At 43.4% G+C, this 27,869-nt stretch overlaps 1 protein-coding gene across 1 annotated transcript in view; it reads right to left on the bottom strand.

The window, feature by feature from the left end:
• rictora (RPTOR independent companion of MTOR, complex 2 a) overlaps nucleotides 1–26,686 on the bottom strand; it is a 148,545-nt gene extending 121,859 nt beyond the window's left edge. Inside the window, exons 1-2 of the mRNA XM_052020116.1 lie at nucleotides 26,582–26,686; nucleotides 26,379–26,426 (exon numbers count right to left, since the gene is read on the bottom strand). Coding sequence (XP_051876076.1) covers nucleotides 26,379–26,426; nucleotides 26,582–26,630 — 97 coding nt within the window. The 5' untranslated portion in view covers nucleotides 26,631–26,686. The remainder of the gene's footprint in view (nucleotides 1–26,378; nucleotides 26,427–26,581) is intronic.
• Nucleotides 26,687–27,869: the final 1,183 nt, after the last annotated feature.

Below are 27,869 nucleotides of genomic sequence, written 5' to 3'. Positions count from 1 at the left end.
ATTATGGTCAGCACAGACATCATGAGGTGAAGGGCCTGTTCCTGTGCTGTACCATTCTATGTCCTAAATCCATTTTGTAGAACTTATCCATTATGTACATGTGCGATTAAAAACAACTTGAATGCACCCAGTGTCCTGCAAATGGTATCCCCAAGAAACTTCTTTTCAGATAGTCCCACAGGATCGAGAATGACTTGCTTCCACTCTGGTTTGTGGGATCAGAGGTGGCTGATGAGACCAATGTGGGAATGAGAGACTCTTCCACAGGCATGGTAGTAGGTACCTGACCAGACAGGTAGGTGGATAGTTTGTGTGGTGTCGTACTCCTTTCTCCACTTACGGAGAGCTTCAGCATGCTCCCAAGGCTTGGCCGCATTCAATAATATCCTTGAATTTGTTCCTCTATCCACTTGGGAATCTCTTGCCATTATTTCACGTGTCTGTTTCAGGGGCCTGGTATCTGGTATGTGAATGACATAGCCTGCCCAACATGGGCAAATGAGTATAACTGAGGCCCTCAATGCTGGGGACATCAGCGTGGGAGAGGTCTTCCAATGAATCTGGAGGATTCTGCAGAGAAAGCTTTGTTGATATTTTTGTGGTATCTTGAAGGTGCCTGCTCTAGAGGAGCACAGGGATAAATACTGCCCAATAAACCTGTATCATGTCTGAGATCGTGAGCGCAAGACTGTCAGGGACCTTCCTGCCAGCTACAGTGCAGGACTGATCTGAAGAAATCAGCAGTCCCAGAGCACATTTGACCTGATCAGCAATGAACTCAGACAGATCTGCCATTAACAACAACTCAAGGTAAATACTGCACCCATTATATTGGCAGGCAGAAATTTGAATATTAGTATGATAACAAAGCATATTTAGAATGCTGACAACAAAAGTTTGTACAAAGGCATCTTTACAAACAATACATTTTCAAGCTACTAGATACATGTGCACTAAATAATAAAAAGGAGCGATAACTATAGATAACTTCTTCCTCAAATTCTTGAGACATTGGTCAATCATTTAGCACAACCAGAAGCTTAGAACCAAAACTGCATACCACATTTATCAGTCATCACAAGTTGGGAGACATCTCCTTGGGTACTGCAGAGCTTGCTTCACACAAAGCTCTATTTTACAAAAATAATTCCCCAGTAAATGTTATGTCTGAACAGTATACCATAGACAATATATGAAAACCTTCATAGGAAGCTAGAATGGCAAGAATACATGCCAGAACACCTGCACTTGGGAACCAGGAAAATTACTGATAGAAAAGTTGTGTTTTATAAATCACCTACTCATTTCAGAAATTCCTTAAATCCCACATTGCTCAATTATTCTGAAGTCTGATGTTGGTAAATGCTTCAGCCATTTTACACACATCAAGGTCCTGCAAACAGCAACAAACTGTTTTGGTGATGAACGATGAAGAATTTAACACTGAAAAAGCAGCACCTTTCCAGTCTTCAGGATGTCCTGAAGCATTTTGAGGCCAATGATTTGATTTTGTATTAGAAGCAGTGTTGGTTTAGGACAACTCCCTCAGAAAAGAGGCCATGGGATCTTTTCCAACCATCTAAACAAGAAAGATTTCATCTGAAAAATGTAAATTTTGACAAGGTACATTTATCACTATTTTAGATTGTACACTCAGGCTTCAGACTACTACAATTGTAATATATTGGCAACATCATCTACTTTTATTTCCACAGCCTGTTTATTTTCCCTGGGACATATTTTCTGGTAGCAAAACTTGCAGTTGGAGGAGGGGCAGGGAAATAGAGTAATGTAGGTTTTTGAGCCGTGTGTAAACAAACAGATTTAACAGCATGACCCGAAGCAGGATGTCCCATGATGCTTTGCAACAGGAATGTACTGGGAGCTTTCCCTGTTTTAAATCTGCCCCAGGTAGGCCCCAAATAGTTTTCTAACCTGGAAATGATCAAGCTACACACAGAAGTTTAAAACAGCTTCAAGTCCATTTCATATCTTTTCTATTAAACACGTTAGATATTTCCTAAAACACTATTAAAATAATGTTTAAAATGATCTCCAACCAGGTAACCACAAGTTCCTAATTTGAAAGTTAAACTTCATACCACATCAAATCAGCCTCTCCTCCAATCCCCTTCAAGTTTACTAGTTTGCCTCAACTAATCTTAAACCCATGTAAAATGGAGAGAAGATGGTGGAGAGGAAAGGCAAAGTTAAACTAAAAGCATCATTTAGTTAATTGCACAATTTCCTGCAATACAACTCCCTCTAAGAGCATTGAGCACCCGAGGGTTCACTATATTGCAGGAAGTGGGTTGCTAAGTAAGGTTATTATAGGTTACTAGAGGCAACTTATCACCACGTCAAAGTAAAAGCAAGCACCCTGGGCCTGCAGGGATTGATTTAGAGTATCCAAATACACTTTCATTCAACGGTCATTCACTAGTATACTTTACTCCCAGTCACTTCTGGCATTGAATCATTGACAGCGTGCAAAGGTCTGGTTGTCTGGAACAACATGATGCTGGATGAAAGCCAATCAGCAGGAAGAGCAGGCACTGTGGGCCTCCTTACTTGTTTTTCTTCTGCCTGTTCTTAAAGTTGCAGTGTGTCACATTCACCTTTTAATCTCTCACCTTGTGATATAACACCGCAACATTGTGACTGTTAAAACCAGCAAGCTTGTGCATACAGAGGGATGAGTTATGTGTTAGTCCCCAAGGAGCTCCACATAATGAATTCTTCATCTGGCCCATGCTACTGTGGTGGAAGCACACAGATGCAAACAAAAGGAAACACTGCAGGAAATCATCTCAGGCAACTCTGCAATGCTGCAAAGCTCTTTAAGTGGCCAGGCATCAAAAGAGACCAGCATAAAGATTTGTTTTAGCCATGGGAAGAGATTTCTGGGGAGTATGGCGAAAGGGTGGGTATATATTTAAAGAACAAATCTATATATCCTTGTAGTGTCTTCCTAGTACCTGCTTTTAAAGCAGAAAAGCTCCTACTGTTTTAAAGTAGAAGCAGCAATTCATTCAGATAGATCCAGATAGCAAAAACATGTATAGAATTTACTATGAGATATATTTCTTTACTTTAGTATAGTATATTTAAAAGTTCCATCAAACATACAATATTTGTAGAATAGACAAGAAATAGTTCCCTAATGCTAATCTCTTGTGCCTGGAATACACTGTCAGGGCTGGTGGTGGAAGCAGACACAATAGTGGTGTTTAAAGGCATTGAGGTACATGAACATGCAGGGAATGGAGGGATATGGATTATGTGCAGGCATGAGACACTTAGTTTAATTTGGCACTGGAGACAGCACAAACTTCGTGGGCTGAAGGGTCTGTTCCTAAGCTGTACTGTTCTATTTTCGAGATGGTTAAGAGCCTCAGACCACAGAAATTGCTCCTTCGACTCTGCCATCCAAGGGGGATTGTGGAGAACCCTCCTTAAATTTAACTGCCTGAAGAGATTTTCCTCCATCTCGTGTTTGCTTTATCATGGCATGCAAGCCATGATCCTCACAAATCAATCTCAGAGCAGACCAGTGTCAACCAAGGCTGTGCCACAACCCTGACACTACTTTCAATCTTTCTCGCTGCAAAGCTGCTCCTCCAACAAATTTCCAGATAAAGTGCAACCATATACAGGACAAATGGGAAACTGTTCAGCACGCGCCACCTTCGCTCCAGAACAAAGGTCACACCAATCTCAAAGATCGGCATGGAAATGGTGGGCCAAAAATCTCACTTCTGTGCTGTACAAGTCTGGTGACTATCAAAACACACACAAAGATCTAAGTCCACTGGGCAACAGTGATCCCTGGTCTGAGACTTGGACAACATGCAGCAGGCCACCTTAAAAGAACCAAAGAGATATCAATGCAAAATCCTTCAAAACCACCAGAAGGATTAGCGAAGCAATGTCCGCGGCCTCTGCCAGGCTGACATTGAGGCCCTACTTACACTCAATCTTATTTTATCATTCAGTTCCTTTGGGCAGGCCACATCACTCTTAGGCCTGACAGCAGACTCCCGAAAAGTCCCTAGGGGGAAAAAAAATGTAATATCCCCATTGGCTCCTGGAAATTCTGGCCCATAACTACTCAAAGTGCAGAAGGAACATTCGAGATGGCATTAACTTCCAGTCCAATGGCCCAGCAAAGTCAGTGAAAGTAGCACACCACCTCGTTTCCTACCTACCTATCTGCCCCATCTGTGTTAGAGCCTCTGGGTCCCATAATACCCTCATCAGTCACTCAGGAACTCAGAACCAGAGGGAAAACAAGTCATTCCTAATGCCAAGGGACTAACAGTAGATAGATTTCCTCCATAAAGAGAAACAAGTCTGTTCCAACTAAGAATTTATTCTGTTTTTTTTTAGAAACAATTAAATGACCCCATACACCACCAATGGAAAATGTAAGCTATCAGTTCATTTCAATATTTGCCACAAGGATGTTTCCCCATCAGGGATATCTAGAACTAGGAGGTACATAGTCACCCATTTCTGATGGACACGAGGAGGAACACCTCTGGGAGGGTCCTGAATTTTTGGAATTCTCTATACCAGAGAGTTGGATATATTCAAGGAGAAAGAGAGAGAAAGGGTTATTGTGGCTGAGATTGGATCAGCTGTTCCACACCATAGGAAGGACTTTAGTAAGGCTTTTGACAACATGCCACGTGGCAGGCCGGTCCAAAAGGTCAAGGCACAAGGGATCTGAAGCATCTTGGCAAACTGGATTCAAAATTGGCTTGGTGATAGGAAGCAGGGGGTAGTGGTAGATGGGTACTTTGGAAATGTGTAACAAGTGGTGTATCACATGATCAGTGCTGGGACATTTGTTGACTGTAATATACAACTTGAATGAGAATGTAGGTAGGAGGATTAGTAAGTTTGGAGATGGCATAAAAATTGGTGAAATCGTAGGTAGTAAAGAATCCTGACAAGTGTGAAGTAACGCACTTTAGGAAGTTAAATTTTGGTTGGACATATAGAATAAATGGCAGGGACCTCAGGAGCTGCCAGGGGAAGTGGTAGAGGCAAGTACAATTACTAAATTTAAGAGACATTCAGACAGTTAAGTCAATAAAGGTTTTAGGTGGATATGAGCAAATGGGACTAGCTCAATTAGGAAACTTGGTCGACATAGTCAGGTTGAGATGAAGGGTGTGCTTCTGTACTGTACAGCTCTGTGACTCTATGAGTGTTGATGTACGGAGGGATCATGGGGTGCAAGTCCATAAGGCGATGGTGAGAAATTTAAAGAAATCTGAGGAGTAGGTTTTTTCACTCAGAGGGTGGTGAATATCTGGAATGAGGTAGTGGAGGCAGATATACAACATTTACAAGGTGTTTTTGGCAGGTACTTGGACAGAAAAGATGCAGAGGGATAAGCATAGATAGGCATCATGGTTGGCATAGTCAGTGTGCTGAAAGATCCTGTTTTTGCGCTGAACAATTCTATGATTCTAGCCATGATTGTATTGAATGCTGCAGCAGGCTCATGGGCTGCCTGGCCTGTACCTACTCCTGTTTCTCATGTTTCTATGTCCCATGTTAATTTCCAGAAGTTCCTATTCATTGTATTTAAGTTTAGATCTGATTTGTACATGCCATATTTTATCAATACACTGGAGGTAATGCCATCAAAAAAAAATGGTTCCCAGAATCAACAAAGCCACAATTCTGGACAGTAAAAGCAGTAATTACTCCGCATTAAGTAAACACAGAATGCAAATAGAGTTCCATACATATTATTCCTTCAGTTTATCCCAATATTTAACATCCAAATGGAACATTACATCAGGTGTCATATCTTTATACTGTCACCAGATAGCACACAAAAATACCTTGCATTCTTCTATTGACTGCAGTGCACATTTAACTGAATTGTTTTATGGCAGAGAGCAAAAATTCCAATAATGTAGTCTGCACAGCAGCCCAGTTTGGGAGGAGGTCTGTGACCCTGGGGCTTGTTAGTAGTTCAGGATGGACAATATCAGTTCAATAACCAGCACAAATGTGCTGGTTGCAATCCAGCATTACGCATATCCAGCAACAACACTTTCACTGACAGCAGCTATGGCAAAGGTTAAAAAAAGATGGATATGAAGACAAAGGCATAGGACTGAAAGCTAGAAAAGAATTATGCACAAAAAGCCAAGCTTTCAAATGGAGCTATTAACTCCATCGACTAATGGGCAAACACTGTTATGCTCAGTGGCGTTTAGGCAAACTACTACAAGTATATCAGATTTCTACTATGAATGATTACCTCACGGCACCACACAATTACTTCTGAAGTACAATGATTGGTTAGCTAAGTACCATCCCAATGTGATAGAGCCATACAGCACATAAATGGGCCTTTCAACCCACCAAGTCCATGCCGACCATCAAGCAACAACTAATCCCATTTCATTCTTCCCCATTCAGAACAACTCCCCCCAGATTCCACTACCACAGTCACCCAAACACTACAGGAAATTTACAGTAGCCAATAACCTTCCAACCAGCACATCTTTTGGGATGAGGGGTCCACATGGTCACAGGGAGAACCTGCAAACTCCACAGACAGCAATGGAGGTCAGGATTGACCCGGGTCTCTGGAGCAGTGAGGCAGTAGCTGTACTAGCTGGGCCACCGTGCCTCTCATCTTGTCCAGAAATGTTTCACGTGGTACCTTATTAAATACCTTCTGGAAATCCAATACACAACTGCTTCTTTATTCACCCTTGTTTGTTATATCCTCTAAGAAACCAGCAAATTTATCAAACACCATTTACTTGACTGCCTTATGACTCTCTAAAAGTCCTATTATCTCCTTAATAACGGATTCCAGTATTTTCCCAATCACATATCATATTTAAAACTTGAAAGGAAAAAGCAAAGTTCAGAAGCATTGACGAGATTAGTAGTGCTGATAGCACAGTGAATATGCAAATCTCATTTATTTTTACAAGCTGGTTGAGAGCCAAATTAGTTTGCATACAGGTTGCATGCAATCTGCAATTTGGTACAAGGTAACATCAAAAATTTCAGTTGACTTAAACCATGAAACAAGGTCATGTAGATTATCATTGCCATGCCATCATCAGACAGACTTTTACCTGTTCTATCTAATAAAACTAGGGAAGAATGCCAAACGTACAAAAATTTGTTTTTATTTGCATGTAAGAGGATCTAAAAAGATGAATGTTGTATTGTGTTTTAAATTTCTTCTCCACTGCCCCATTCTTTCTGTACTTTCGATAATGTAGATGCCTGAAGCACATTTCCAAACGCAGTAGAACTCTGATAATCCAACATTCAATTGTTCAGAAATCCTGATGGTCTGGCATTCAGCTCATTAGTCCAGAATGTGAGCCAGAAGTCCAGAGTGCAAGTAGGCTGCATGGCCGGATCCAAGGGTCTGGAGCACAGGCTGAGCTGGGGTCTAGACCATGAACCCGTTGTGTGGATGCAGCCAAAGTCGGGGACTGGAATACCAAGAATCAGGAATTTGGGTAGGTTTGTGGCTGGAGCCATGGTCCACAGCACTTGTGTATTTCCTGCTCTTTTAAGTCCCCAAGCTCACTGAAAATTGTATTACCATGTAAATGTAAAAAAAAAGTGAAATAAAAGTGTAGACATAAGAGATTGCAGATGCTGGAATCTGAAGCAACACACAAAAAGCTGGAGCAGCATTTATGGATGGAAATGGATAGTCGATGTGTTTCAGCTAAGTCCCCAACCATTGAAGCTTTCCTTGAAGAAGCAGCTTGAAAACTCAACCCAGGTGATTGTGGCGGAGTGTGCCCTTTACTGCCAGGGTCACGAAATGTCCGTGGCTCTTTCTGCTATTGGGATTGAAACAACTGTCATTACAGACGCTGCCATCTTTGCCGTCATGTAACGTATCAACAAGGTCATCATTGGTACCAAGACCATCCTCCCCAATGGGGGTTCTACGAGGTGTTTTAATGAGGGTCACACTCTGGCTCTTGCAGCCAGGCACTACTCCACGCTGGTGATCGTCTGTGCCACTATGCCACAAGCTATGTCCTCAGTTCCCCAACGAGGAGAACATGGTGCACAAGTTTATTTCACCCACAGGAGGTGCTCCCTTTCACAGAAGGTGAGATTCTGTGCAAAGTGAGCGCTCACTGCCCTGTGTTTGATATGTTTCCTCCAGAACTCATCATCATCAACACTGGGGGAAATGCCCCATCCTACATATATCGTCTGATGCCATGAACTCTACAACACTACTGACCACCAACTATAACTTAATTAAATATGCTGACACAGTAAACTCTGATCAATGCTTTCACATGATCAGAAATCCCAATGGTTCAACAGTAGTGTAGCGGTTAGCATAATGCTATTACAGCGCCAGCGACCCGGGTTTCAATTCCAGCTGCTGTCTGTAAAGAGTTGCACGTCTTCCCCGTGACTGCGCGAGTCTCCTCGTACGGGTTAGGAGTGTGGGCATGCTATGTTGACGGTGGAAGCATGGCGACAATTTGCGGGCTGCCCCCAGAACATTCTACGAAAACATGCATTTCACTGTGTTTCTCGATGTACATGTGACCAATAAAGGAATCATCATCACCCAGTCCAGATGAAGGGTCTCGACCCAAAGCGCGTCGACTGCCATTTCCATCCATAGATGCTTCCTGACCCACTGAGTCCCTCTAGCTTTTATTTCAGCAACACACAAAAAGTGTTTGGGTATTAATAGGATTAACATCCAATAGTCTGGGAAAAAAACTGCTAGTTGGCACTGAAGTCCTAATGGTGCTGGATTACTCGTGTATTGCAGACCCAAAGCCGTCTGGTACCTTATTCAAGTGGACATTCTTCACGCAGGAACCCAGTATTGAATTGATGGGATATTGCTCATGGTAGCTTTTTCCTCACACAAAAAAACATTTTTTCTGTTCAATGCGGTTTACAGGAGCAAACACTACATTTGTTCTATCTCAAATGTGTGACATTACAAATGTGTACTACGCAAATATTGCACTGAGCCTTCTGCAGAAATGTTCCATGCCTATCTGCCACCATTTACCACCATGACTACGCAGAAGTTCAGAACTCCCATGTAAATGGGGGATGCCCCAAATGCCTAACCAGGTGATTGCTGGGGATTTCCCAATGTGGACTACTCACCATTATTCAAACACCCTCAATGTCTCCTTCCTTAGCTTTGTGTCGATTTGTCTATTGCACATCGTATTTCATGAAGTGTATGGTCTGATTAAAATTATAATATGATAACTAATATGAAATATTAACCCTGGTTTTTACTCCATAGATGTTGCCTGACCCACTCAGCATTTTCCAGCAATATTTGACTCATTCATTCTCAGGGATCTGGTCATTGCTGGTAAGGCAATCCCTAATTATTCATAATTTCTATCCTTAACTAGTACCTGAACTAAGTGACTTGCTAGTCCCCCATTTTTAGGGGGGCAGTTAAGGATGAATCACATTGGTGAGTCTTGTGTCACAGAAAGACCTGAAAGATATTAGTGAATCTGAATGAGTTTTTAATGACTGTGCAATAATTCCCATTCTTAATTCCAGATTCTATTTTCCCAGATTCAACCACTGTGTAAAGAAATACAGACCCCCTTTAAGTCTTCCACTCACCTTAAACCTATGCCCTTGTTTCTGATAGCTCTACAATGGGAGAAAGGTTCTGACCATCTACCCTCTCCTTACCTCTCATAATCTATATGCTTCTGTCAGTTCACCTGTCAGCCTCCAAGGAAAATAGGGCCAGCCTACCCAATCTGTCCCATAACTAAAGTTCTCCAATCCAGTCAACATACTGGTGAATCTCCTCTGCACTCTCCCAGCGCAATCATATCCTTCCTACAGTGTGGCAACCAGAACTGCACACAATATTTCTCGCTATCCATAACACCACCAAATTTTGTTGTCATCTGCAACTTAATCATACCTCAGCATTCACATTCAAGTCTTTAATATGTATCATAGACAGCAATGGTTCCAGCACAAATCCCTGAATAGCCAGTCTTCCCATCAGAAAGATTTCCTTCCACCACTACCCTCTGCCTCCTATCACCAAGCCAATTTTGGATCCTATCAGCCAGTTTGCCTTGGATCCCATGTGTCTTAACCTTCTGGACTAATCTACCATGCAGGACCTTGTCAAATCTATTCAGTCTTTTCTCATGACAACCTTTATGTCCCTCTGTTCAGCAACACTCCCTACCGCCCTGCCATGCACTGTGTACATCCTGCCTTGGTTTAACTTCACAAAATGCATCATTTTGCTCAGACAAGTGCAAAATTCCATCTGCAATTTCCTTACCCACTTTCCCAGTTGATCTATATCTTGCTATAACCTTAGACAATCTTCTTCACTGTCCACTATACCACCAGTTTCAGTGTCACCTGCAAACCTACATTCTCATCCAAATCATTATTATATATGACGAATAACATAGGAACCAGCACCCCACTGGTCACAGACTTCCAATCTGAAAAACAACCTTCCACTACCACTGTCTGACTTCTACCACCAAGCACAAGAATAGGCCCTTCAGCCCACCATGTTGTGCCGAACTAATTAAACTAGTAATTAAATGCCTAACTAAATTAATCCCTTCTGCCTACAAAATGTCCATCTCCCTCCATTCTTGGCACAGTCATGTGCCTATCTAAGAGCCTCTTGAACACCATATTTGCCTCCACCACCACCTCTGGCAGTGCATTCCAGTCACCCACCACTCTCTGTGTAAAAAAAACTTGCCTCGTACCTCTCCTTTGAACCTTCCCCTTCTTACCTTAAATACATGCCCTCTAGTATTATACATTTTGACCCTGGGAAAAAGATACCAGCTGTCTACTCTATGTCTCTCATAATCTTATAAATCTCTATCAGATCTCTCCTCAGCTTCCGCCACTCCAGAGAAAACAACCCAAGTTTGTCCAACCTCTCTTTGTAGCATATGCCCTCTAATCCAGGCAGTGTCCTGGTAAACATGTTCTACACCTTCTCCAAAGCCTCAACATCCTTCCTGTAATGGGGCAACCAGAATTGAATGCAATACTCCAGATGCGGCCGAACCAGTGTTTTATAAAGCTGCAACATAACTTCCCAACTTTTGAACTCAGTGCCTTGACTAATAAAGACAAAGCATGCCATACACTTTCTTTACCACCCTATCAACATCCAAGTGTCGTTTCAATGTTGTTACTGCACTTGCCTCAACCACTTCCTCTGGCAGGTTATTCCATATACATACCACCCTCTGTGTAAAAAATAAATTTGTCCCTCAATTTCCTATTAAATCTCTCCCCTCTCACCTTAACCTGATGCCCTCTAGTTCTTGATTCCCCAACCCTGGGGAAAAGACTTATCTATGCCTCTCACGATTTTATACACCTCTCTAATCTTGAAACTAATAGAATTATGGTCACTGGTCCCAAAGTGACCCTCCTTCCTCCTTCTCCCTTCCCCCTCCCCCACCCCACGAACATCAACTATTTGCCTGGACTCATTTCCTAACAAATCATCAGGTGTAGCCCCTTCTCTAGTAGAACCATCTACAAATTGCTTCAGAAAACCTTCCTGGATACACTTAACAAATTCTGCCTCATCTAATCTTTTAGCACAATGCCAATCCTAGTCAATATTAGCGAAGTTAAAACCACCTCCTATTACAACCCTATTATTCCTACATCTATCTGTGATTTCCCTACATACATGTTCCTCTAATTCCTGCTGACTATTAGGGGCCTATAGTATAATCCCAAAGTGATCACCCCTTTTTTATTTCCAAGTTCTGTCCATATGGCCTCACTGGAGTTCCTCCCCAGGATCTCCTCTCCAAGTACTGCTGTGATGGTCTCCCTCATCAATAGTGTAACTCCACCTCCGTCACACTAGAAGCATCTGTACGGAACATTGAGCTGCTAGTCCTGCTCATCCCCTAACAATGTTTCTGTAGCTTTTCATTGTATTTCCGTATGTGAAATAAAAGAAAAACTATAATATAACAATCCCATGTGCTGCCCCATGCTCTGACTTCATCTGCCTCACCTGTGAAGCTTCTTGATGATGTCTAGCTTGTCAGACCTTCTATGCTCCCTGTCCTGCCCCTGCCTGGCCTGCTAACCTTCTGAGAATTTTCAACATTTTCTGTTTTAATTCTGATTCCTAGAATGTTAGAATTTTGCTACTGCCCAGTGAAAAGATCAGAAGGCAAGCCAAAGAATCATCGTCAACAGCATCTCAGGGGCAATTATAACTTGCTTTCACTGTTGTTCTCTGAATTCCAACTGTAGACATGCACAAAGAATTCAGAGACTCTGTGTTGTACATGGGGGTAGGAGATGCCTGACAAGGATGGGAGGTATTATGCTCCTTCCGTCATCACTGAGCCTCTGCACATCCCTTAAGATACTTAAATGTGCAGAGCATTCCTGTATGTCCTCTATTTTGTGCAGTCATTTTTGAGGAAGATACACTTCCTACAAGAAAACTTAGTATCCTTGAAGTGGCTTCTCTACCCCTGAGGAAATCTCCAGCCAGTGTGGAATTAAGAGCATGGAGTTTGGTTCATGTGGTATACACACCATAGCTAATTATACTCAGTTATACAGCACAGAAACAGGCCCTTCAGTCCTTCATATCCATGCTGACCTTTTTGGTCATCGTTACATAAAATTGCAGCCCTGATCCATGGGATACTGGCCTGGGAGAGGATACTGATATTGGTTCACTTGCACTGCCAGTGAATATAGAGAAGTTTGTGGAGATAGTACTAAAGATACTTGCCCAGTGCTTTGGAGTGCCTGTTGTAGGTAGTCCATATCAAAGCATAGAAGAGAATAGATTACTGCTATCCAATAGTACATAAGCATTCTACTGCAGGTTGAGGTTTTGGCCCTCAAAACACATTTCTTCACATGTCCAAGGATTGTACTAGTGCACTGAAGGCTTATGTGAATTCAGTCAAGGATATCTGACTTTACTAAGAGTGGCTTTTAAGACACGGAAAGTGACCGAAGTTTTCCAGAGACTCATTATGGACCTTTATTATCAGAGGTAACTTGGTAGAGGACCTGTGTCTTCAGCAATAGTGAAAAGCCAACTGCCTTTGTTGATTCATTTACTGAAACAAACATGATGAACAAGGCCCTGGGCCACAGGATCAGAGTGTGCATGGATGAAAGTGTCATCTGCATCCTGCAGCAATGACAGAGGATGGTGTAACTTTAGCTCTAGAGTGGAAGTAGCAAAGGACGATCAGTTTCCCATTTGTCCCAGAGAATAGATCCACTCCTGTAGAAAACTTATTGGAAACGCACAGAATCATCTGACCTGTTTCTATAACCAACAGTATTTATGTGACTTAGACTTTTGGTCAGAGTTGCACCCCTAGATACAGACAGTAGAAGATTCAGCAATGGTAATACTACTGAACCACAAAACGTGATTAGACTCTCTCTTGTTGGACATGGTCCACTTCAGATTTGGGTGGCAGGAATGTTACCTACCATTTTCTATCCCAAGCCTGAATATTGACCAGAAGTTGCCGAATGCAGGACTGGACTGCTTTATTATCTGAGGAACTGCAAAAGGAATGGAATATCATGCAATTGGGAGCAAACATCCTCACTTCTGACTTCTAGATGAACTGTCTCTTATCTAAAGGTCAAAAGGTGGTCAGAAGACAATCTAAATCAAATAAGTTTATGGAACAGGTGGTGGCCATTTGGCCTTGCATGTCCATGCCATTTAAAAATGGACACTGGGTTAATACCATTTCCTAGCTCTTGATCCATAGCAAAGGCTCTCAAGGGAAAGACTGTGGATAAACTATATGTAATCTTCCAAATTTCATGCATTCCAGCAAATTAGAAGGCAGCAAATATAAATATAAAAAAGAAAAAGAGAAACAAAACTAGAATCAAAAGCTGGAGGAACTCAGCATGTTAGGCAGCATCTGGCAGCTTTTTGTGTGTTGCTCCAGATTCCAGCATCTACAACCTCTCGTGTCCCCAAAACTACAGACTACTTAGCTGGACAGCAGTAGTCAGAGAAATGGCAGAATCTATTATTAAGGAAGAGTACAGGTACTCAGGAAATATTAAGAGCTTTGGCCTGAGTCAACATGGATCTGTGAAAGGGAAGTAGTAGTAGAACTGAGAAGGGAGAACAAGTACATTTGGTGTATTTGGACCTCCGTAGCACCTTTAATGAATGACCACAGAATAGATAATTCAACAAAATTAGAGCACATGAGGTAGACGTAATTTACCAGTGTGGATTGAGAAATAGGTAACAAATAGAATAGGAATAAACAGGTCATTTTAGGGTTTGGATGCTACAGGCATCAGTGCTGGGTCTCCAGCTTTTCACTCTTTATATCAATGACTGGGTGAAGGGATCAGGTTAAGCATATCCAGGCTTGATGACAATACAAAGCTAGTGGCTGTGTGGGTTGCAGAGAAGCTTCAAGGGATATGGGCAGATTAAATGAAAGGGTGAGGACCTGCAGATGGAAGAAATTAAAGGTACGGTGTTCAAAGGGACTGGGTGTCCTTGCACACATATCACAGAAAGTTAACGTGTTACAATGAGTTATTAAGGTGGCAATCTAAATACTGTAAGCCTTTACTGCACAAGAATTTGAATACCTAAGAAACAGGAGCAGCAGAAGGTATTCAGACCTATTTCACACAACATGGCTGATCTCCAACCTCAACACCAATTTCCTGGTCTATCTCCATCGCCCTTAATTCTGCTAATTTTCAAGGAAGATATAGTTGTGAAAATAGGAATGCTACAAAAGTTTGTGAGATTGACTTCTGGATTGGGGGAGGGGCAGTACTTTGCTATGAGGAGAGATTGGACTGAAACTATACTTTCTAGAATTTAGAATGAGAGGTGATATTGAAACATACAATTCTCACTGGGCTTCAAAGGGTAGATGCAAGGATGACATTTCTCCTGGCTGCAGAGTCCAGAACTATCAGTTTCCAAATAAGGGTCAGCCATTCAGGACAGACGAATTTTCTTCATATTGAGGGTTATAAATCCTTTGAAATTCCTACAAGGCCTTAGAGGCTGAATAGTTGAGATATTCAAGACAAAGGTACAGAAATGTTTGGATTATAAGCGAACAGGTACATGGAGTCAGTACAGGAAAGTGATGCTGATGTAAAATATCAGCCATGATTTTACTTAATGGCGGGGCAGACACGAGGGGCCAAATGCCCACACCTAGTTCTATGTTGGTTCATATAAATTGCATTTTTTCCCCACATTCAAGTAAGAAAGGACACTACCAGCTTTGTATGATTTTCCTGTCCTATGGGTTGAGCAATTTTGGGCACAGTCAGTCACTGCTCAGAAAAGTGGGAGAATCCAAAGCAGTGATGCACATTAAAGGTTATGTAATTAAAATTACCCCCTCTCCAGTAATATTGGGTTTATTTCCACAAGAAAAGATGGAGTTAAAAGAATTGGAGAATGCAGACAAAACCATTTCACTCAAAGGATAAAGATGCTGGGGAGCGGGGTTGGGGGGGAGGGGAATAAGTTACCATAGAAAAATATTCAAGCAGACAATTGGAAGAACGGTGGGAAAGTAGAATTTTAGTCAAGCACAAAAAGGAACATGTTTGTTGGAATAAGTGCCCCTTTCCTGTCTGTAAATACCTATTTTCCTATTACCCATCTTGTAATTATATTGGAAGATCATCATTTCAGCAATGTAAAGTGCACGGTGTGAACATCACACAAATGCTCACCTGATTGCTATAAGTACATTCTGGCACTGTGGGGAGTCTCGGCTTTACAGAGAATGAAGGTATTGTTTGGACAGCTTCTGCTTTCACAATTATTATTTATTGAAGATTAATTGTATTTACCTCTAACAATGTGTTAAAAATGCACAATCCTAATTGAAGCCAGTGGAGTACTAAATAATAATTCTGACAGCAAGAATTGTTCCACTAAAGCATGTCAACTCTCCACAAAGTAAAACTGGCTCTCCAAGTGGGAAAAACACTGCTCAGGATAATCAGTGATGTCAGCTACCTTCAATATATAACAAAAAGACATGCAAATTATCATAATAATGAACATTCTAATCTCCAGTGCTGAGTTCGTTGATAATGGGCTAAGGTTTCATTTGATTTGGTATTCCTGAACCTAACTGCTAATCAGTAGGTTTTGCTGGAAAGAATACATGTACACATAGTACAGACCTCACCTTTGACAATCTCTCTCCCATTATCACTGTTGGCCTCTAACCTTCTACCCTTACAACATCCGAAAATTCAAATACTCTTCTGACTCACATTAAATCGAACTCATCCATTACTTACACACTTACCCATCAGGTTAGTGCATAATTGTCAACTGACTAAGCCTACCACTTCCAGATCCAAAATAACACCCCCAAAATGTCTGCCACAAGACTCAAAATAATGTCAGATTTACTCTTTACACAGAGTCTTGATATAATCACCATCTATGACTCTACCTTTCTTCCCCTGGCAGGAATATATTGGGTCTTTCCTCAACTTTCCATTGACGTTTTTGGCAATATGAAGCGGTTAGGCTAAGATTCTTACCTCAAAGATTTTTTTGGATCTGCCATTGTGGTCTTTTTATTTATTTCTCCACCCCTCCTGAGATTCCATTGCCTTTCTTCCACCTCATTCTCTCTGGTCTAAATTCAGCTGTATTCCACCCATACCTAACAACATAATAAGAGGAGACCAGTCAGTTGCTTTCAGGTCTTCTCAACCATTCTCTTAGATAACGGCTGATTTGTACCTCTATTTTCACATTCAATCACACCCTACCCCTCACTACTTGCCCAAAATCTGTTTATTCATCTGTTTTGAAAGCTGCAATTGTCCTACCATACATGTTTTGAGTTGAGAATACTATTAATTCCTCTGGTGAAAAAAGGCCTTTCCTAAGTTTGTCCATAAGTAGCCTCGGTCTAATTTTCACAGTGTGTCCTACCAACTTATGTTTCATCAACTGTGGAAATACTTTCTCCATATCTATTCCGTCAATTTCCTTTAATCTGTTAACTTGATCATATCACACCTCAATCTCCCATATTCAAAAGGTTCAAAATTTCATGAGAGATTGCATTCTCTTAAACCATAATGCAATTCTGATGAATCTGCCCTACACGTCTCAAAGTCCAATAAATATCCTTCCTGAAAATGCAGTGTCCAAGTTAATTTCATTGATTCACACCAGGTCTGACCAGAGTTCTATATTACCAAAGCATAGCTTCTTTGCCTTTGTAATTCAGGTTTGAGATAAAGGCCAACACACCCTTTGTCATTCTGATTCATGTATACCTACCTACTGCTTTTTAATGGTTTACTTCAGTTGTTGGCACTCTAGTTACTAGCCTCAACATTTAGAAATAGTAATTAATTTTCCTTTTTTCCAAAATGAATGACCTCACACTTTCCTACCTGCAGAGTTATCTGTCCCTCTTATATTACTGCCAATTGCAAACCTGGATATACAGTACTTTATTCCTTCATCCAACACATTAATAAATACAAGAATAAATTGAGGTCCCAGAATAGAACTCTTGGGAACACCAACAGGTCATATCCTACCAATCACAGGATCTCTTCTCATCCTTAGATTAGAAATTGGTTGAGAGGTCCAAATCCAAAATGAATCCTTAATTCACTGCATTCACAATTTGTGTAACAAGTTTCCCTCATCTTAAGCTAGATGGGAGTATTGAAGATAATACTACATTCGAATACTCATCTTGAAATGTAGTATTATCTTTAATACTCCCATTTTATTCCCGAGGGCCTTTCGACAACTTATCAACTTAATGTTTTTCCCTCAGGCCAGTCCTGATCTAGGCTTTCCGTGCATCCCATTCTCTTTAGCAACATCAATAGAGACAAACATCAACCACCTAAATCTGTTCTCTGAAACTTCCCTTGTAGATAATGCAAAGGGGCCTTGTGTCTAATCTAAAAGACAACAAATCAAAATTCTTTCTCACAATGTTATGTTCCATCCTTGTAAATTTGGCATTCTGCTCAATCAACAGCCCATCTACTACCTCAAATACCCAATGAAAATCAAAACCTGCAGATGCAGAAAATCTGAAATGAAAAGTGGAAACACTCAACAGTCAGGCAGCGTCTGTGGGAATAGAAACAGAGTTAATTTTTATAAAGGAAGACTTCGACCTGAAATGTTAACTGTTTCTCTTTCCACAGATGCTGCCTGACATGTTTAACTCAAATACCTATTTGCTCAACCATTAGTGTATTTAGCCATGGCGCACAGTGCACCAACATAGAGTAATGAGTTACATTGCACAGAAACAGGCCCTTCAGCTCAACTCATTATGCTGACCAAATTGCTTACCTGAGCCTGTCCCATTTGCCTGCGTATGGCCCATTTCCCTCTAAACCGCTCCTATCCATGTACCTGTCCAAATGTCCTTTAAACACTGTGATCATACTCATGTTTTCTTGTTTGTTCTTTCTGCCTATGCTACTTTGATTTATTAATGTGTTCATGGGACATAGGTATCACTGGCGGTGCCAACATTTATTCCCCATTTCTAATTGCCCCCAAACTGAAGCCATCTTAAGGACAGTTAAGTGTCAAACACATTGGCATCATATTTAGGCCAGGCTGGGGGAAAGGGTGTCAAGTTTCCTTCCCTGTAAACTGGGTGGATTTTTTTTTCAACAAACTGATAATTTCAAAGTCACCATTATTGAAAAGAATTTTTTTAAACCTCCAGGATTTATTTAATTACATCGTTTGTGTCCAGATCAATTCTCTGGGTCTGTGGATACCAGTTCAGTAACATAATCTTAATGGCACAGTACCCCAGATTCCGAATTAAGATAAGAAAAGATATCTTTATTCGTCACATGTACATCAAAACACACAGTGAAATGCACCTTTTGCGTAGAGTGTTCTGGGGGCAGCCCGCAAGTGTCGCCACGCTTCTAACGTAGCATACCCACAACTTCCTAACCCATACGTCTTTGGAATGTGGGAGGAAACCGGAGCACCCGGAGGAAACCCACGCAGACATGGGGAGAATGTACAAACTCCTTACAGACAGCGGCCAGAATTGAACCTGGGTTGCTGGCGCTGTAATAGTGTTATGCTAACCACTACACTACATCACCAACACCCCATCTCTATCTGCCCAACAGCACTGAAGAAATATCACGATAACCACAAACAGCAGCAATTCAAAAAGGACCACCCTCTACTGTGCTGAGCAACAATTAATGCCACCTTATGTGAAGCCACCTTCCAAGAATACTTAAAAGAAATATTGATGCTAATACTCATGATTATAACTTATGACATTTCTTGCCTTTTTGTCCTACACCTGTTTTGTTGAGCAACTAATAGCAAGTTGCTCATATTTAAGCACTGTACAACTTCCCACTTTCCAACCATCCATTCCTGAACTAATATCTTATCAGAACTTTGATGTGCAGAATTTAAGTGTGCTACTTGTTTTATTGCTCTGATGTGTTAAACAAATCCACTAAGCACTGGCTTCACACTCCCAGCCAACCTCAGTACTGACCTGGAAAGAAGACAGAGGGAATTACAGGTCCTCCCAGGTTACAGCAGGGTTCCAATCTGAGAACTATTCGTAACCCGGACAGTTTACAAATTGGAAATGTGGTTCCAAAACAAGTTCCCACATGGCAGCACCCCACAGCAGTCAGCAAGCCAATCCCGCTGGTCTCCCAAATACTAGTTCATATGTAGGGCTGTACACAAGTCAGGCATTTGTAAACTGGGGAGGACCCGTAGCATTAACTTCGTTGTCTGGATTATCTTCATTTTCTTTAACAATATCATTCTCCAGCCTTTAAATTTCAAGTTTAGAAAGCAATTAAACAAATGCTTGAAACAGACTGATCAGAATTTGAAAAAAATAAATTAACATTTGGCTTGGACTCTGGAATTAGCCAGCACAATCACATCTAATGCAAGTTAGCCTGTCTTACCGCATTCTTAGCGATTGCAAGATAATTAAATAAACTGCTTTAAAAATTGTGGCTATCAACCCAGTTGATAGCACTCATGCCACAATCTCAAGATCACGGGACATACCATTCCAGAGATATGAACACAAAAATCTAGGTGGAGATGCCATTTCTCAGATGAGACATTAAACACTCTAGAGCAGGTATGCAAGATCCTAGCTAATGGGCCAGGGGAGTTACCTTTGGTGTCTTGGCCATCCCTCAGACATCATTGTTAAATCAGATTATCTGGTTACTCTATCTTTGCTCCTTGCGAGACCTTGGAGTGCACAAAATTTTATGCCATATTTCGCAATAATGACTACTGCACTACACTTCACAAATACTTCACTTGTCTATAAACCACTTAGGGAGTAGAAGTTGAAAAGCACTGAAGAAACACAATTCTTAAGAACCATTTCACTTGCAATTGACATCACAATCCAAATGGAATGTAACACTGCTTTGGTGAAGAGTGTACGTGAACATGAAATATAAAATGTTCGATTAGGTTGTTTGGCCCCTCATGTCTGCTCTGCCGTTAAATATTTTAATCATGGCTAACCTTTCACCAGAGCACCATTATCCCCATATCCTTAATTCCCTTAATATCGAGAATTCTTTCTATCTTTTAATATATGTAGTAATTGAGCACCCCACAATCCTCTTGGGTAGAGAATTCAAAAGATTCATCACTACCTGCTGAAGAAATTTCTACTCATTTATTGTAAATGGCAAATCTCTAATGTGTGACTGTGACCCTGATGCAGGCATGGCAGCTCTGCACTTAACCAGAGAAATTTTTGTTAAGTTTTAATAAAGTCACCTCTCATTCTTACAACTCAAAAGTACTGATCAAGTTTTCATATATCTCTCTTCATACAACCACCCACCATCCTAGAGAAGGAAAGAAAATGCTGGAAACACTCGGACAGGCCAAACATCATCAATGGAAAGAGAACAGAGTTTAACTTTTCAGCTTGAACCGAAACCAATAACTCTGTTTCTCTTTCCAGAAATGCTGCCCTGACCTGATAAGTGTTTGCAATGTTTTCTCTTTTTATTTCAGATGTCCCAACATCTGCAACTTTTTAAATTTTCATCTCAGAGGGAGACAAGGTGTCTACAAGCAATAAAACTGGACAAAACAGTAATCACTGTGTAACTTTGAATGGTTGCAGACATTTCCATCACTTTCTAGATACTTATCAACATGAATATTACTGCACGAAAACTCCAGTTGGTGAGCCCCAAAAGTGGCTATTGCTATCACAACATAACATTCCAGTCTACCAGCCCTTTTAAAAAAGCCGAATCACACATTGGCAAAAGAGATGGCACCTGCAATTTGCATTTTTCTACACAACCCTCTGTGTGTTAGATGCCTAACACCAATAACACATGGGGTAATGGGTTGTGGGGGTAGAGTGATGAGAGGGAGTGTTATGTAACATTTGCTAAAAAGTCACTGGAAAAATTAATAAATGCTAATTAAAATCATCCTGTCCATTGACAAAATTTGATAGTCAAAGCAATATAGATCACATCAAAAGAGGCCCAAAGCAATATCAGATGGTATTTCAGAATTATCTGTATCCATACACACTGATTTCAGTTTAATATTGAAAGTTGTACTCTGTGACTGGTGAGGGTAGTTTTACTATTAAAAGTATAGAGTCATGATTAATATACAGAAATCATAGAATTGAATCACAGCACTCTTATTGTTTAATTGCTGTGTATAAAAGAAACCAGTTACATGCCTTCTAATAATACACCACCAATAAATTACTGAGAAAAGTCCAGTTAATTATACAGTACACCTGTTCCATCAAAACATCCCACCACCTTGATCAAAACATCTTGGAAAACATTACAGGTTCCACCATTTAAATTAACTGTTTAATTATACTTGAAATATTAACCAATTTTTTTCCCTTTTCACAAACATAAAAACATGCTTTGTTTTTCAAATTTCCAGACTTCTTCATGCTTTGAGTATAACAGTAAAAATTCTATTTTAAAACTAGCACTATCCTAACTTGTATTTACTCAGTTCAACATTGAATACTAGGCTGTCTAGAGCAGAAACTGGGGTTGCTGGGGAAAAGTGGATAACCAAGGGAACCGGAGCCTGTTTCTCCCAACTTTAGTTCGCATCTATAGTCCTACATAAACAATGAAGAGTCAGGCGATGAGGTTATTGCAAAATGGGTGACATCCAGGTGTGATACAGAGGGAGAGAACAGTTTGTAAAGGGCCACAACACTACAATCAACTCTCGAGTGTAACACAGAATAAAAGGAACTTAATAGTGGCTGCTAATTCTACTGAAGAAAGTCAAACATAACATTTTAGCTGGAAAACGAAAGACCACAGCGAACTGGCCACACTCATGACCAAAAAAGGGTAGAGGGACTGGATCAGCCCTCGATGAGGGGCCGATGCTTTGAGGACGGATCAGCAGCCTCACGTCTCTTGCACAGCCCCAGTTCCATGGAGCACAGGGCCGGCCCCTTGCCCGCCGGTCCCGGCCCTCCCCTCAGGACGTGGCCAACCCATCATCCTCCCCTCTCCACCCATACAAGAAAGGCAATAAAAAAATTCACAGGGAAAGTGACACAGAAATGTCTGCCGGCCCGCCAACCCAAACGTAACTACATAAATAAATGGTTGAAGCACCAGGTGCTGCGGGCAGATACAGACAATGAGGCAGGGACACACTGGCCCCATGGCAGCACAAGGAGAGAGACAGGCCGGGCTCCTGCATCGGCAGTGAGGCACCGGCTGGCCACTTGGAGCCTTCTTTCCCGGGGAGATGGGCTGGGCATCGGGAGGCAAGCAAAGCTCCTCCCGGATGGGAGATAGAAGTATCAGACCCTGACAATGCCACAGGAATGGCTGGGCATTGTGGATAGGCTGGCACAGAGAAGTGCATAAAATTATGAGAGGCACAGGCAGGGTAGACAGAATAGTTTTCCCATGGAAAAATATCAAGTACTAGAGAACGTGTATTGTAGGTGAGAGGGGGCAAGTTTAAAGATTTACAAGGCAAGTTTTTAAACAGGGTGGTGAGTGCCTGGAATGTGCTGCCAGGAGTATTGGTAGAAGCAGATACTATAGTGGTGTTTAAGACACTTTTAGATCGGCAATGAATATGCAGGGAATGGAGGGATATGGATCAGATTCAGGCAGAAGGGTTCAGGTTGAGCACAGACACCATGTACTGTTCTATGATCTATTGGCCCAGTTGGGCAAGTTTGAACTGGCATTAGGAGATAGGCCTTCATTCATTCACAGGATGTGGAAGTCACTGGCAATGCTAGTGTCCATTGTCCATCCCCAATTACACCTCATGCAAGGTAGTTAAGAATCAACCATTGAAAAATGACAAACTTTATCACAGGATGTGGAGGTTTTGGAGAGGGTGCAGAAGAGGTTCACCGGGATGCTGCCTGGATCAGAGAGTATTAGCTATAAGGAGTTGTTGGACAAACTGGATCGTTTTCTCTGGAGGGCCGGAAGCTGATAGAGATTTATAAAATTTTGAGATGCATAGATAGGGTAGGTAGTCAGTCTTTTTCCCCAGGGTAGAAATGTCAAGAACTAGAGGACATACAGTTACATTAAGAGGAAAGTTTAAAGGAGATGTGCGTGGTATTTTTTTTAAAAGAGTGGTTGGTGCCTGGAACACGCTTCTGGGGAAGTGGTGGAAGCAGATAGGATAGTGCTGTTTAGAGGCATTTAGACAAGCACATGAACAGGCAAGGAATGAAGGAATATGGATCATGTGCAGGCAGATAGGTCTAATTTGGCATCGTGGTTGGCACAGACATCATGGGCGGCACAGACATCATGAGCTGAAAGATCTGTTCCTGTGCTGTACTGTTCTATGTTCAGTCAACCACATTTGAGAGTCTGGAGTCATGTACAGGCCAGACTGAGTGAGGAAAGCTGATTTCCTCCCCAAGGACATTAGTGATTCAGATGGGTTTTCACAACAATTGACTAATTTTCTAGTCACTGTGACTGAGACTACCAAATTTAGTTTCATTACTTTTTCTTTAAATTCCCCAGTTGCTATAGTGGGATTCAAACTTGACTTAGAATCGATGATCTAGAACTCCAGCTACTTGTCCAGTGACAGACAGAGTGGGCGCCACACTGGTTGACAAGTCATGTATGTCAATTGCTATAAAGACAATTTCAAACAATACCTTCTGTAATATAATGAAAGTACCCAGCAGCAACAGTTGTGAAATACTGAATTTGGGGTAGAGCATGGGTCAAGACTTCTTTTGCCAATGTTACTTTTTTTTGGCAATGAATAAGGGCTTTTAGTTTGTTCCCCGGGTAGGCAGGAGAGCTTGTGCCCCTAAGGGTGCTGAAATAATAAAGATCATTTGTCAGAGCAGAGAAAATATGCTTGAAAAGTGTTCTATTGATGTTACATTAGCACAGTAACAGGTTTTGATATTTGAAGGTTCTTGCTCAGTTAGCGTCAAAGGGAACTTGAGAGGAATGGTTGGGATGACATTTGTTTATTCATTTTACTGAATCTGGAAATCAATGACAAGGCCATCAGTTATTGCACATTCCTAACTGCCCTTGGCAATTGAGGGGCTTCCTAGGCCATTTCTGAGGGCATTTAAGAGTCAACCACACTGACAGATCTGGAATCATACCAGACCCGGCAAGGACAGCAGATTTCCTCCTCCAAAGGACATCAGTGAGTTTTAAAGACAATTGGAAGGTTTGTGGTCATTATTGTGAGATAGGATACCACACAGAGAAGATTTAAGGTACATGTAGAGAAGATAAATGGAATATGACAAAACAGATGTATGGTACAGTAGGGAAGATGGATGACAAAGCTAGCACTGTGAAGTTGAGGCATGGGATGCAGAAGCACAGGAGGGGAGCAAATGTGGAATGATCACCCATGCCCAGAATGACAGTACCATAATGGATGGAGTAATGAGATGGAATAGAACAGGAAGCATTTGGAGGCTTCTTGTCCAGAGTGAGAGTGTAGAGCCACCCAAATGATCAAAATTCAGCCAACACCTTCATCGCATTCTGCCCCCTCCCAAATGTTCTCCCCTACCCCAGCTGCTATCCAACAGCCAACCACCCTCCACCAATACCCCTGACCATCTCCCTCCATACTGCCTTCATTTGCCCCCTCACCCAATCCACATAATCTGTCCCTCCCCTCATCCCTTTACTCCATCCCCTCTCCCTCACACTGCTCAGTGCTCCCGTCCCTTCACATCCCAGCCCCCCCCCAGTGCTCCCCCATCCTTTCACTCCTCCTACCCCTCTCCCACACCCCACCAGTGGTCAACCGATCCCACAACCCCCAACAACAGATCCCCCTCCCCTCCTCCCATGAGTTGCCCCTCCCCCCCTTACGTTATCCTGCCCCAACCCCCCCCACACACACGGTGGATCCCCCTAACACCGCTTCCCCACACAGTGGATCCCCTAAACCCCCAACACGGTCGATCCCCTTAACCACCCCCCCACCCCCCAACGGTGGATTCCCCCTAACCCCCCCACACGGTGGATCCCCCTAACACCCCAACACGGTGGATCCCCCAACCCCACCCCAACACGGTGGATCCCCACCCCCAACATGGTGGATCGCCCCTAACCCCCCAACACGGTGGATTCCCCAACCCCCCCCAACGGTGGATCCCCCAACCCCCACGGTGGATCCCCACTAACCCCACCCCCAACACGGTGGATCCCCCTAACCCCCCCAACACGGTGGATCCTCCAACCCCCCCCCAACACGGTGGATCCCCCCAACCCCCACCCCAGACGGTGGATCCCCCCAACCCCCCCCCAACACGGTGGATCCCCCCAACCCCCCCCACACGGTGGATCCCCCCTAACCCCCCCAACACGGTGGATCCCCCCAACCCCCACCCCACACGGTGGATCCCCCCTAACCCCCCCAACACGGTGGATCCCCCCAACCCCCACCCCAGACGGTGGATCCCCCCAACCCCCACCCCAGACGGTGGATCCCCCCCAACCCCCCCCCCACACGGTGGATCCCCCCCAACCCCCACCCCAGACGGTGGATCCCCCCTAACCCCCCCAACACGGTGGATCCCCCCAACCCCCCCCACACGGTGGATCCCCCCCCAACCCCCCCGAGCCAGTGCCGCCGAGCCGTTGGCATTTGAAGAGCCGGCGCCCTCCCTCCCTCCCTCCCTCCGCATCCAGTCGGGAGGGCGGCCCGTCCCCCCCACCCCCCTACCCCCCGACCCTGCACCCTCCGTCCCCTCCTCCACCGTCCGTCCCCTCACCTCGGGTCAGGTCGAGCGGTACGTTCTCCTCGCCGCTGTCATTCCGCCCTGCGCGCGTTGTATGTGAGGGGAGGGGAGAGGGGAGAGAGAGAGAGAACAACACGGTTAGTAATTCCCTCCGAGGGTCAGTCAGACGGTTGATGTGAAGCGGCAGCGGCGCGGGGAAGGGGCGCTGGTCTGCCGGGGGCCGCGGCCGGCGGTACCTCGGATGCGGAGGCTCCTGACGGAGCAGCCGCGGATGCTGACCGCCATCTTCACCGCCTCTCCGCCCGCTGCCAGGGCAGCGCGCCAGCCCCACCGCGGCGGAAGCGCCGCGCCGTCTCGCGAGACTTGCGCCGCGGCAGTCAGCCTGGGCTGGGCGGGGAGGAGGGAGCGGGGGGGTGGGGGGGGGGGGGTTGTGTGGGGGAGAGGGAAGGGGCGGGGCGTGGGCGGAGGGGGGGCGGGGCCTGTCGGGGAGAGAAGGGGCGGGGCCCGTCTGGGGGTGAGGGGGCGGGGCCGGTGTGTGGAGGGGGCGGGGCCCGTGTGTGTGTGGGGGAGAGGGAAGGGGCGGGGCGTGGGGAGAGAGGGGGCGGGGCCCGTGTGTGTGGGGGGAAGAGGGGGTGGGGCCTGTGTGTGGGAGACGGAAGGGGTGGGGTGTGGGGTAGATAAGGGCAGGGGAGAGAAGGGGCGGGGTTTGGTAGGGGCGTGGCTTGTAGGGAAAGGGGCGTGGCTTGTGGGGAAGAGAGTGAAAGGGGTGGAGTCTAGCCACATAAGGCTGGGGTGAAGTAGTCTGATTGGTTGCATAGTGGTCTGGTACAGCAATTGCAACTCAGAGCAATGCAAGAAGTTACAGAGGGATGCAGGCACAGACCGGTCTATCACAGGCACCGCCCTCCACACCACTGACAGCATCTACAGGAGGTGCTGCCTCAAGAAGGCGGCATCTATCGTCAAGGATCTCCACCATTGTGGGTTCATGCCCCTCTTCTCCCTGTTACCGTCAGGCAGGAAGTACAGAACCCTGAAGTCCCACACCATCGGTTACTTTCCTACAACCATCAGATTCTTGAATCAACCTGCACAACCCTAACCCTACTTCAGCATTGGAACACTACAGACCACCTCTTGCACTACTGTGGTCTTGTCTCTGATTGTGTCTTTTTGCACTAAGATTTTGTTTTTCAGTTTTCTTTCTCTCTCTTCACTGTCTTGAATAATTTATGTATAGTTTATATTCCATGTGTTGTATGTACCTATGTGTCTGTGATGCTGTTGCAAGTGAATTTTTCATCGTACTTGTGCACATGACAATAAATTTAACCAGTGCATGAGAAGGTGTGGAAAAGGTTCATGAGGATGCATGGATTTCACATATGGAATAAGCTAAATGGATTTCACATGGATTAGTCCAGATGAAGGGTCTCAACCCAAAACGTCTGCTGTTCATTTCCCTCCACAGAAGCTGCCTGTTCCTCCAGTTGAGTGCTTAGAGCTGCTCGTTTTTTGCCTCAC

The sequence above is a fragment of the Pristis pectinata genome, chromosome 7, assembly GCF_009764475.1.
Source record: "Pristis pectinata isolate sPriPec2 chromosome 7, sPriPec2.1.pri, whole genome shotgun sequence".
NCBI lineage: Eukaryota > Metazoa > Chordata > Chondrichthyes > Rhinopristiformes > Pristidae > Pristis > Pristis pectinata.
Note: the sequence above shows the minus strand (reverse complement) of the source record. Positions and strands in the feature narration are given on the sequence as shown.